Source organism: Podarcis vaucheri, assembly GCF_965113315.1.
Source record: "Podarcis vaucheri genome assembly, chromosome: 3".
NCBI lineage: Eukaryota > Metazoa > Chordata > Lepidosauria > Squamata > Lacertidae > Podarcis > Podarcis vaucheri.
This window is the reverse complement of record NC_138761.1, coordinates 74901974-74915211: the sequence shown is the minus strand read 5'-3', so window position 1 is coordinate 74915211 and position 13238 is coordinate 74901974. Positions and strand designations below refer to the sequence as shown.

Here is a 13238-nt window from a genome sequence, read left to right as displayed (position 1 = left end):
GAAAGCATGATATAGCTCAAAGGGAAGTTGCTATTGGAGAAAGCAACGATGCCACCATCACAGCTCAAGACTGGAGTTCATTAGCACCAGTCCCTCTAGTGGGGAGAAAAGGTACTTGAGCTTGAAAAAATCCCAATTTCTTATTTCTGTTGAAAGAATTCAAGTTTTCCAGATAGTGCATGTAAGGCATGGGACCTGTTTCCCCTGAAGATAGCAATGGCTTCTTGCCTCCGATCTCACCATACAACTGTTTCTGTGGCCCAAATATGTAGGGGAGGAATAAAGGTAAAGGGACCCCTGACCATTAGGTCCAGTCATGGCCGACTCTGGGGTTGCAGCGCTCATCTCGCTTTATTGGCCGAGGGAGCCGGCGTACAGCTTCCGAGTCATGTGGCCAGCATGACTAAGCCGCTTCTGGCAAACCAGAGCAGCGCACGGAAACGCCCTTTACCTTCCCGATGGAGTGGTACCTATTTATCTACTTGCACTTTGACGTGCTTTCGAAATGCTAGGTGGGCAGGAGCAGGGACCAAGCAACGGGAGCACACCCCATCGCGGGGATTTGAACCGCTGACCTAGGCTCTATGGTTTAACCCACAGTGCCACCTGCGTCCCTCCAGGGGAGGTATAAGGTTAGCCAAATAGCAACAAGGGCCACCCAGATGACATATAGCTAAAGGAAGGATGCTATTAACAATGGGCTACACTCAGATCTCCCCAAATGCAGTTGCCAAGCTCCCCACTCCCCAGAGTTCTCCACATATTGCAGAGAACATGGGGAAGGACTCTTCTGTCGCACTGAGCTTTAGAAGAGGCATACATTGATGTGTATCCCAAAGCTGTGCACAACTTGTGACTTCCTGCTCCCTCTCCCAAGTCTTCTGCGTGTCCCAGAGGGCTTTGTGGGAATGGAAAGATTGGAGACAACCGCAAAGAATGGCTAGCTACTAAGCCAAGCCAAAACCTGTGAGCCCCTGGTTCCAGTGATGCCACATTGAGGCACTGAGTCAAGCAACATGGAGCTTGCAACCAACCAGTTGACTTGAGTTGTTTGGCAGTGACCTTTCTTCTGCATCCAGCTTGAATGGTCTTTTAGTGTCTGATTTTCCATATGTGATACAAAAACAGGACAACAACAATAATATTAACAATAATAACCATATGAATAATACAAAATAATTATCATTATATTCTTTTTTGGAAAATTATTAACACAAACCAGCAAAACAGATTTCGCTCCCCACCACCCTCTGCATTGGATTTAAAAAATGTGAAGATGTACACTTGTAGAAAGTTCTCAGTACAAAAAGAGGGAGAGACAGCTGGCAAAACGGATAGCTTTCTGTAAGGCAACACGTTACCTTTCTCCTACTTTCTCAAGTTACATTGGGATTGTTTGGTGTTTTTAGGAAATGTCAGAACTTGGCTTGCTTCAGTTTATCGATGTGGTAACAGAGTTTCAGTGCCGGTCCCAGCTTCAGGCCCAAATATTTCATGATCATGTCGCTTTTCAGTAGCAACAAAGCATTGCCGTCAATCTCCTAGTTTAAAAAGAAATGAGGAAGGAATCAAAAACGTGATGTGATTTTGACCTGTGTTGAATGGTGGGGAAGCTACTATCCCAATGAGCTCAAAAGGAATGGCCAGCAGCAGCTTGGATGGTGTTGAGTTGCTTGAAAATTAGGTAATTTAAGATTTCTTTGAAAATCTGGAGAAATCAGGTGAACTGCAGCCTTCAAAATCCTTACTGTTTCACCTGGCATCTATCCAACTGAAGTACGGGGAATTTGTATTCTCCTAACTTTATCTGTTCTTTAAATACTATAAGTCTAAAGTTAATTTCCACAACAATGAGATGAGAAAGTGACACAAGTATCCTTGCCTAGTAGTATATCAGAACTCTTATTCATGACTTGGTCAGTATTTGGTGACATTTTGAGTGGTTCTAATAAAAGCACAGCCCAACTATGGATTTTGGAGGCCCCCCCACCTTGTAGACCAACCTGGCTGCCTTTGGTTTGTGTGAATTAATATCACTTAGGGCCACTTCAATGACTGCATGCACATCACTCTTGATGCAGGTTGACTACAGCCATCTTCCTCAACCTGGTACCCTTCAGATGACTTGGACTACAACTCCCACCATCCCACTCAGCACACATACACACACAGAGAGAGAGAACCTGGAAATAAGTCACCATATGCATTTGTTCTAAAAGAAATCACCAGCTGGCTCTTCACCAATGAGACATCAAATGCTTATGTAATTCTTAGGAATGATGTTAATGCAGCTTTTTGTAGTTCTGTTATTCTGTATGCTGCATAGTGTCAATTATACTGATGAAGCTATATAAATAAAGACAACAACACATAGTACACGGGTGCACATATCAGGATTCAAAACATCCATGTGCCCGCATTAAGTAAGAAATCCATGTATTTCTTGATAGGTTATTTTGAACTCAGGAATTAACACTCAACTATAGAAAGTATGAGAGGTGCACCATATTATATTATAATAATTTCCTGATTGCTGCTCACATTTATTCAAAATGCTTCTATGCAGCTTTCCTCAGCTGAGCTCAAGGAGGCTAGCAACAATGAATTAGAACTATTTTAACAATTATAAAACAAAGGTAAAACATTAATAGCAGCAGTAAAACACTAGAATAGCTGTAAAGTGATAAGAGCAGCCTATTTAAAAAGGCCAGGAACCATTAACAATTTTAACCTAACAGACAGGTTCTAGTAAAGCTTTCTAATGAAGCCCACATAAGTTACTAGCCTTTGTTTCGTTTCGTTTTGTTTTGTTTTACTAAATACAGGGTTAGTAGCTTGCATTTCCATGCTGACGGCAGATGAAAGGAAGCCCCCTCCTCCATAGCCAGCATAAAAATCCAGCATAATAGCAGCCTAGTTAAACACAATGAAAGAAAGGCTCTTTTGACCAAGTGGACTGGCAGAGCGGGGTTTGTGTCTGTGTGTGACAGGACCAAGAGATCCATCCCTTCTTTGGGATCCTGCTCAGTCACCTGCATGGAATTCCTGGCTGCTTTTTGCTCCCAGGCATACTTGTGAAGTAGAATGATGACACAATTTTGTGATGAGGCGGCAACTAATAGTTTTCTAATCACCCGATGGAAGGCCAACAAAGAAGGGGAAAACCAAGCCACTCGTAAGAAGGAGCTCCAGAGCTTGGGCACAGACACGGAAAAGACCCACTCCCATTTCCCAGCTTAAATGTACTTCTAGAGATCCTGGGACTCAGGCAGGGCAGAGGGGAGGGTTCTTGTATTTTACAGAGAACCACATATTTTAAAGGAATGTGTGACCCAAAATACATTTATGTACAATTCTCTCATGAATAGGGTTGCCATGTCAGGAGCATCCTGGACCCTGCAATTTCACAGCCTGAATCTGAGGCCAAAGACCATTCCCTGGTTGGGCCCTGGAAATGGAGGTTAATTGGAAGAGGGGAGCAGAAGAAGACAGACCTCACCCCACCCCACCCCACCAATAGTGCCTTTGCTCCTGCTGGGCTGAAGTTTGCAAGCTACAGCCATAGCCTTCTTAAAAAATTATTATTGTTGTTGTTGTTGTTGTTGTTGTTGTTGTTGTTGTTGTTGTTGTTAAAGACGCTCATCCATCTGGAGATTTAAGCCCTCCACCCGCCCCCTTGAGGGGGCAGGCAAACCTGGAGACTTCAGGTCAGTCCTGGAGGTCTGGTAACCCTACTCTTGAAGGGAGAACACATGTGTTTTGCATTTAGGTATATATCTAAACCTACAAAAGCTAGAGGAAGTTGTAGTCCTAAATCTGGCTGTGTAGCATGCTCCCAATCCAGAATTTTGGGGTTAGGAAGTACCTTGTGAAACAGAAACAGCATGACATTTAACAACCTGCTGTGACTCCTCTGTCATAGGCCTAGTTCAATTATAGATCTGATCTGTAGTAATAATTTCTGTTGTGGTTTATAGCTGCTAAGGCTTATGACCTAGACTAGCTTCTCGCAGTCTGCTGGAAGGCTTCAAAAGTATACAGCATCTGGAAGTATTTCATGCTGCTTTATTAAGATCTAATCCTGTGAACACTGACTGTCAAGCTTAATATTTCAGGCTTAGTGCTGAACACTAAGTGCTGATAAGCCCACTGACCAATGCAAACGGATGCTAAATCTGGAGGCTTGGCTGCAGCGTGATGCCTTGGCATACAACACTGCGCTTGGTAATGAAAAATCCTTTCTTTTTGTTGCTCCTGTTTTCAAAGAAGCAAAAAAGATGGACTTTGCCTGGCAGTAAAATCACTATTCAAGAAATACTGTAAAGGGAGGTAAGCTAATTGGAAGAAAGCTGAAATAATCAATACCAAGACGTATCAGGTCTATGAAACAATATGCGCTCTCAGTGATAATATCCATCATTGGAAGAGTCAGGATATAATTCTAAAAGAGCAAGTTTAATTGGCCTAACTCAAAAGCTTTACTCTCCCTTCAATACTCATTTTTCCAGTTGCAGATCAGAGCAGCCCGTTGCATTACTTTGCTCACTCATCTTGGACTGGCATTCCTGCTGGCTAGTTCTCCTTATTCTGAATCTGAATCCCACATTGCTTCCCTTCACATTCATTCACGCTCCTTTCTAGGTCCAATCTCTCCTGAAATTCTTCTGCACCCTCCTCAGAAATGCCAAGAGGGGAGCTGGCTAGCCAAGAAATCACAACTACAATTTGGGCAAGTGCCAGTCACCTTCTTTTACATTTGGCCATCCTGGAGGAATGAGCCACAATTTACTCATAAGTTTTTCTACTGACATGAACTAGGATTCCTTGCAGACAGTAAACATGTTGTTGGTCTCTCTCAAGGCAAGCTGTTTCTGTCTTAGTATGAAAAGCACCGGGAAGTTAAACTAACAAAGGTCATCACCACCTCATTCTGCAATCCTGCGCTTGTCATCAGCTGCAAAAGCAAGGATTTCAGGTGTTGGTTGGGAATGTCAGCAGCATTCAAAGCTTCCGACTAAATTATGCACCTGCTCCTTAGAATCATTTAACTCACAGGAAGACATGGCTAAGGTTAAAGGAGTAATCACTTGTCTCTCACCTCTGGGGTCTTCGTGCTAATCCAGTTTAGAAATGAAGGTTAAACAATTTCAGGGAAATGGGTTATTCAAAGGCATAATTGAGCAGGATTGGGTGATGGCCTTAATCAAGCATCAGACCTCTTGTATATATCTCTGTGAAGCTGACTGAATATAAGCAGCAGGTTAGTGGGTGCTTTGATATGGAAAATTTAGAGCCCATATTATGTTTAAACCACATCACCATTATCAAGGACTGCAGCATTGCACAGAATGCTAAGTTGTCAGCTACTGACCTGAGAACATAAGAAGCTTCCTGGGTCAGATCACAGATCCAAATGTCCAACACTGTATTTCCCAAAGTAGCCAATGAGATATTCCTAAGGAAGTCCACAAAAGGAGCATAGATACTCTTGTTGCAACTGGAATTCAGTGGCCATGGAACCCTAAGGTTCTCTTTAGCTACCATGGCTTAATTGCCATTGTTAAATCGATCATCAAGGATGCATCCAACCCCCTTTCAAAGGCTACTAAGCCAGCAGCCATCTCCATGTCTGCTGAAAGCTTTTCAATTCCACTAGGACTAGGGCAGGTAATTAAGAATACATCCTTTCACAATGGTTTGTTGATGCCTGTATTTAACATTTTGTGGTTTTTATGGCATGTGAAATATACTCAGAGTCGCAAAGTGTATCTGGAGCAGGATTGGGTGGTTCCTGCCAACCAATCATACTGCTGCATTGTTCTAGGACCAATCAGACTGCTGCATTCTGAATCCTATTGTTCTAGGACCAATCAGACTGCTGCATTTTGGATCCTATTGTTCTAGGACCAATCAGACTGCTGCAGTTTGGATCCTATTCAACTCAGTACATAACAGCATGGTTTTATTGTTGTAAACCCCTTTGCTATGTTTTTAATGGCACAGTGGTATACAAATATTTTAATCAGTACATAAATAGTAAGAAGTGTCTGTACACCTATCTTCCTGGGAAGGTCACTGTCAGGAAGTGACCTAGGTGGCCTCAGTCCTGGGTTTCTTGACATTTTGTGTCCTTAAAAAACATTTTTTAAGCATTGCTTACAAGGCAGCTGGACACACTGCAATGCACAGTGCAAGTGAGACCCTGCCCACCCAGAGGCATCTCTGCTCATAAATTAGCATATGGAAATCTTAAGGATGTGTGCCATGGACCTGTGCTCCAAGCCATTTAAGTACCAGGCAACACGTCTCATGTATCACGTAACAATTTCCCTAACATTAGTGAGTGCAACAAACCATGATCTCTGGCTTAGGGCTAAACCATGATTCCTGGTTGGGATGCTTTTCATTCCAAACAAACCTCAAGCCAGGATTTGTTCTTGGCGGACCAATTATGGGATTTTTAGGGGGAGGGAAACTAACCACGATCATTGGTTTGGATAGATCATTAAGCTAGGGATTGTGGTTTGTTGCTCTCAGTCAGGGCCAGATTTAGGTCCTAAGCTGCTGAAGGTAATGGGGCCCTTTATATGTCCAGTTGTCCTTTGTCAAAAACAAATTGTCACTGTTTTTTGTGTTGAATATATGCTATATCAGGCTTCCTCAACCTCGGTACTCCAGATGTTTTGGCCTACAACTCCCATGATCTCTAGCTAGCAGGACCAGTGGTCAGGGATGATGGGAATTGTAGTCTCAAAACATCTGGAGGGCCGAGGTTGAAGAAGCCTGTGCTATATGGTAATTTATGGACCTAATAGGTATCTAAACCCATTTGCACATAACGAAATTTGTCTTTTATCAAAGTAATTGTTGAACTAAAATACAATTAAGAAGAAGCCTACATTGTATGTAGGTTTTATTTTATTTGTTTTTTATCTTAATTTTGGAAATGTACCAGTACATCCAGATTTTTTCTTTAATTTTTTGGTTGGCCCCCAAGAGAGTGGGGCCCTAAGCTATAACTTGTTTAGCTTATATGTAAATCCAGCACTGCTCTCAGTCATGCTGGAGAAGGTGGGAAGCAAAAGAGGAGCAAACCATTAATTGTGATGTGCAAACTGCTTCTTTAGTTTATTACTAGCCTGTGCAAGATGTGTCTCAGGAAGCCAAATGCAGGCCATTGGCCACATAAGGTAGCGTGTCAGGCACTTCACAATCCCGTTTTCACAGTCCCAGGTAAACAGCACACAATGTTCTGGTGGGCTTCATTGGCTTTGTGCAAATCATGTTTATTCACTTGAATATTAGTCCTGGATAATGTAATTCCATCACAGACAAGTTCCTACATACGTGTTTTCTGAAGAGCTCCACGTGGGGTCCCAAAGCGTGAGGGTCGGCATCCTTTACAAACCAAACCACATCATCAACGGTCCAGGTCAAAGGATTCTTGCTTATGGGCCGAGCTGCATCTTGCCTTTCTGGTGAAGGACTTGAGGCTATTTGAGGTGAAAAGAAGCAAACGAAAGAACCCGGTTACAAATAAACACTGATTAACTTGTTTCTTCAGCAGTAGCATGGCAGTCATTACTTGCAAAACCAGTGTATTTGTAATATAAATGACCTGGGCTGCATTTGCATGGCTAGTAAGTTTCATAAATGTACTTTGTGCCGTTCATGTCTGCTAATCCTTGAACCGTTCACATGAAGGGAGCAGTGAATGCCAGGAAGGGAGTATGTGACTGTCAAAGTGCATCCACAGAGAGGATTTCTTATGCTGCAAGAAGCAGACCCAGGAAGAGTCAGGGAAATCCATACATTACATCTTTGAATGGGCTTCTCCTGGTAGGGTGTGGGGAAAGAGCCATCATTATAAAGTACATCTCTTTGGCCTCCAAGCAAAGAGCAGTAACCTTTAAATTAGGTCAAACTACTGGTTTTTCCATGCTATTGACCATTCCTATTTAGGTTAACTTGCAATTAAGTCCTCCTATTAAGTCCAATGGGGCTTATTCCCAACGTGCATAAGACAACCACCTAGTATCTGACCCTTGTATGGAAGCAAGCCTAAGGCAGCCTTCCCAGCCTGATACAGTGGTAACTCTGGTTAAGAACTTAATTCATTCCGGAGGTCCGTTCTTAACCTGAAACCGTTCTTAACCTGAGGTACCACTTTAGCTAATGGGGCCTCCTGTTTCCGCCACACCGCCAGTGCACGATTTCTGTTCTTATCCTGAGGTAAGGTTCTTAACCCGAGGTACTACTTCTGGGTTAGCGGAGTCTGTAACCAGAAGTATCTGTAACCTGAGGTGTTTGTAACCCGAGGTACCACTGTACTATCTAGATATTTTGGACTACAACTTCCATCAGGTCAGTCAGCCTGACGAGAGTTATAGTAAAAAACAACATCAGCCACACACACAGAGAGAAGGGCATCAGGTTGGGAAAGGCTGGCCTAAGAAGTGAGAAAGCAGAGAGAAGTTTGGACATTTTGGATTTGATTGCTCAGCAGAAGGCATGATGGTTAACCCTGGGTTATAAAAATGCAAAGGACTCACTTTCCTGCTGGGAGAGAGAAAATATGCCAGCTGCCACAGTCTGAAGGAAACAACCGCTGCTATCATAACCACAGGCAGCAGAGATAGTGGCTCAAGTAAGCACCATCTTCCCATCTGGAATTAAAAATGTGAAGCTGCTAATGGAACAAAAGAAAAGGTAGATAGGTAGCCGTGTTGGTCTGCCATAGTCAAAATTAAAAAAATTCCTTCCAGTAGCACCTTAAAGACCAACTAAGTTAGTTCTTGGTATGAGCTTTCGTGTGCATGCACACTTCTTCAGATAAAAGAAAAGGTAGGCAGGGACAAAGCAGGGCTTTGGCAAATGTCTCCTCTGAAAGCCTTAGACTGAGGGCTGCTTCACAGAAGATATACTTTACAGGAGGGTACAGAACCACCACCAAGGCCTAAACATGAAAGGACATGGGATGGACTGATTAGGTAGGCCTGGAAGCTGGAGCACCTGGCAATGTCTAGGTTCATGTCATCAGGGGAAAGGAGGCACTTTCCCTGTTCTCCACGCACAATGTGTGGTCACTTTCCCCTACCTTCCCACATCTGCATGCACACTTGCCCTACTTTTAAGAACACAGGAAGCTGCCTTATAGCAAGCCTGACCATTGGTCCATCTAGCAGAAGATTGCTTTCATTGACTGGCAGTGGCTCTTTCTTGGGTTTCGTGTGTGTGTGTGTGTGTGTGTGTGTGTGCATGTGTGTGTAGGGGGGTTGTTCTCCCAGCTCTCCCTGGAAATGTCCAGGATTGAACCTGGGAACTTCTATAGGCAAAGCAGATGCTCTACCACTGATTGAACAGCCCACCTGTAAATTTGTATTTGCTCTGTGTATCAAAAATGCATATTGCATGTGGGGCAGCCCTAACACTTTCCACAGGATCAGAATATTAGAGTATCCTCCTAATCACCCAGCTTTCATGAAGCAGAGTGTCCCCAAAGAACACCTATTTGGAGAGCTACTAAAATTGCACAAAGATAAACGTTGTGCATGTGACTTCTTAATGGCATCAAGGCTGAGATGATTTAAGGTCACATCAGCTCCTTTCAACATTAAATCAAGGCAATAAAGCACACTGGGATGAAAGTGCATTTATGTTTTTTATTCTTTAGTCTCTGCAGAATTATAAATCTCAGTCGCTATCTCTGTGCCGTTTCCTTCCCAAACTTAACCCCCTTTATTTGCTCCTCTCTCTCCTTGGCAGTGCTGCATTATGGCTGAACAAACAGAGCCTGTTTGGCTTTTAGCTATATCGCTGGTGTGTGTATTAAAGTGAGTATGCACACATGGAGAAGCAAAGGCAAATGAGCTTAGAAGAGGCGGCACAATGTGAAATGAAGTTAGCCTTGATTTGACACTGGTTGCTCTATCACTGCTTGCTATAGTGCCATTAAGAAGCTGCTGAAAACAGCAAAAGCCGTTTGCACAGGAGGAGCTTCCCAGTTTGGTGTCTTGGCATGCAATTGAAAATGAAGGAAGTAGTAACAGGAATGGAGCAGGGGAAAGATGCCACCACTGCATGGCCTTCTGCTGTGTCAACATCTTATAGTAGCTCTGCACTTTCTTTGGTCTGCTAGGTGGACTATAAAGAGCACAAGAGATCAGAATATGTGGTATGTGGCTTATCAGATGCAGTGAAGCACCCAATATCAGTGCTCCCTCATATGTAGATGTCTGACAGACATCTTTAGGATAAGATTGGGACAGCAAGATTGAGGATGTCAGTGGCACGGAACACTTAAATTGCAGAGTGGTTTAAGACAGAGGTGGGTAGACTTCAGGCTTGGGAGATTCCCTTTGTGTTTTACTAGAACCACAGGATCTACTGAGTTGAATCAGTGCAAAAGGCATCCACCTAGAATTAAAAGAACACGGTGCCTCTGAACTGCTGCTAAACACAGGGATCTGTTCTGAGTATCAGAACTGAGCCAAGTTCATGGTCCTCCCACACACAAACCCATTACCCCCAGCTTTTGTTACTTTGGCAGTCTAATTGAGGTGTGAGTAATTTGATTGCCACTGTTGTTAAACTATGGGGAATCAGAGATTCTTGCTCATCTACTACAAACTACCCAGAGATCAACCAATAGATCCAGATCAAACTTCTGCCCATCGCTGGTTTTGGAAAAGAGGAGCCAAGAGGTTCAAAGAGACTGGCGAGCCTGAATTCAGGAGGACCATGGAAGCATCTGAACAGGCTTGGTCTTCAGCCTGTTTATTGAGCATTCTTGGGTTTCTTGCACATAAGTTAGACTCTATTGTCTTTATTGAGCAATCACTGTGATTTGTGTAGGGGGCTGTTATAACAGTACTTTGATAGTGATCCTCAGGTATCAGAGCCAACGCAAAGAAGTCCCTACGATGTTCCGTACTGGATGGTGCTTCATGCAAAAACGGGACTTTAAGCAGGGCCTTCCCAGCCAATCCTGAGGAGACGCACTCTGCAGATACATTAGACCCACACATAACATAAGGGACTTAATAAATTAAAGCCAGTACTTTGAATTGGGCTCAGAAGCTAATTGGTAGTCAACAAAGCTGTTGCAAAATTGCTTGACTCCTCAGGTCTTGCATGCTTTGTTGGAGGAGCCCTACCTGTATATAAATCCTGCATTAATGCACCTGAAATTTATTCACACCAGGGATTAAATACATTAATAACGATCTCATCTCTCTCATGTCAAAGGTATCCTAGGGCATTGTGTCATCAGAATTAATCAAGATGATAAAGAATGCTCAGATTACAAAGAGAGAGGAGTCTTCGGTACCAATAATTATCCTTAAAGATCATAATTTAGGTAAAATCCAATTTCCTGGCTTTGGCAGGTGGCAAGAAAATATGTAAATGAACTGCGCTTAAAAACTCGTGATGCAGCTCAGAGGGATAATCAACCTATTTTATTTTATTTGTACTTATTTTTAGAAAGATTTATATCCCACCTTCCAGTGCTTATGCAGCACTCAGGGCAGCAGCCAACAATTAAAACAAACAATAAATGCAACAGCATTCCAAAAATACAATATAATAAAAACAGTGACAGATGCAGCAGATAAAACAGAATCATTTGATTATATATACATATATCTTCCCAATAAAAGAAAACAGTTCACTGGAACTGTCTGGTGGTATCTGGAACTGCCTTTAGATTTAGGTAAAACACAGTGTAACAGGACTGGTCACCTAAACAGACAGAGGGCTTGACCACACTCATGTTTATCTCAAGTGGTTTTACGTTTGTCTCACCACTTTCCCCAGGAAAACCCATTGTTTATCGCTGAATCAGAACAAATGTCAATCTGCATAAAAATGAACATTGATATTTGTTCTGATTCATTGGTAAACAGCTGGTTTTCTTGAGGAAAGTGGCAAGACAAGTGGGAAGTGGCTCCAAAGATGAGCTCAGACTTGAATTTAGCGGGTGGCGCTGTGGGCTAAAGCCTCAGCGCCTAGGGCTTGCCGATCGAAAGGTCGGCAGTTCGAATCCCCGCGGCGGGGTGCGCTCCCGCTGCTCGGTCCCAGCGCCTGCCAACCTAGCAGTTCGAAAGCACCCCCGGGGGCAAGTAGATAAATGGGTACCGCTTACCAGCGGGAAGGTAAACGGCGTTCCGTGTGCGGCTCTGGCTCGCCAGAGCAGCGTTGTCACGCTGGCCACGTGACCCGGAAGTGTCTCCGGACAGCGCTGGCCCCCGGCCAATAGATGTGAGATGGGCGCACAAACCCCAGAGTCTGGCAAGACTGGCCCGTTCGGGCAGGGGTACCTTTACCTTTACCTTTAGGTCACACTAGCCACACTGAACTCAAATAGGAAAAAAGGAAATAAATGAAGACTCAATAAAATAGAAGTTTAATGAGAATTATTTCTGCTGAAGCAAAGAAAATAACCAAATGTGGTGTGAGACAACAAAAGGCCACAAGAAGCTACAGCCAAGCAACAGGCTGAGGAGGAAAGTACCTCAAAAAGTACCTCAAACAGATTAGAAATATTAAGGGTTCTATTAGGCCCTTTAATAAATTAGATAGGGAAAGATATTCATTGCTTTAAAATGGTCAAGATACCAGGTTACTTGGGCAAATCTTTCTTTAAAATTTAAAAATATATATGTGACATTTGACAAATTAGAAATGAATAAAGTTTTTGTTGTTTTGTTGTTGTTGTTTTTTAAAAAAAGATTGCTCCTGGTCAGACCATGAACAGAATTATTGTATCCAAGTGCAGCAAGGGAATTACTGCAGGTTCATTTAATAAAACCAAGGAATTGTTTTTGAAAAATTCTAAATAAATGGAAAGATTTTCAAAACCTAGAAAAAACGGTATGTAATTTCATTTTTTTTAAAGAAACACATATTGTAACTGGAGTAATCTTGGGTTCTGTTAGAGTCTGGCACTAATTAAGATTCAGTTTCTTTTCCTGGCTTGCAAAAATAAATGTTCGTGTAATTATTTAGAAACAGGTTAGTAAACTATTTTAATCTCAAGGCTTGAGCCTTTTGGAATACATATTTCAAATGTTTCTCTTCTTCATAACATAAACAGTAAGAAATAAAAAGAAACTGCTTTTTATTGTAACTTATATGCTTACATCAGGCCCACACAACTTGTGATGCGTCAGTGACAATACAGCCCATCAGTATTGTGGGCAAAGCCTCCATTTCAGGGTCAGACTATAGAAGGCTGC

The 13238-nt window shown here is 42.7% G+C and overlaps 1 protein-coding gene across 2 annotated transcripts in view; it reads right to left on the bottom strand.

Annotated features, from left to right (window-relative positions):
- Positions 1-580: 580 nt before the first annotated feature.
- The window catches only part of SCML4 (Scm polycomb group protein like 4), a 71136-nt gene continuing 58478 nt past the window's right edge, over positions 581-13238 (bottom strand). For both annotated transcript variants that reach the window (XM_082216667.1, XM_082216666.1), the window contains 2 exons: positions 7348-7493; positions 581-1541 (listed from right to left, as the gene is read on the bottom strand). In XM_082216667.1, coding sequence (XP_082072793.1) covers positions 1416-1541; positions 7348-7493 — 272 coding nt within the window. In that variant the 3' untranslated portion in view covers positions 581-1415. The remainder of the gene's footprint in view (positions 1542-7347; positions 7494-13238) is intronic.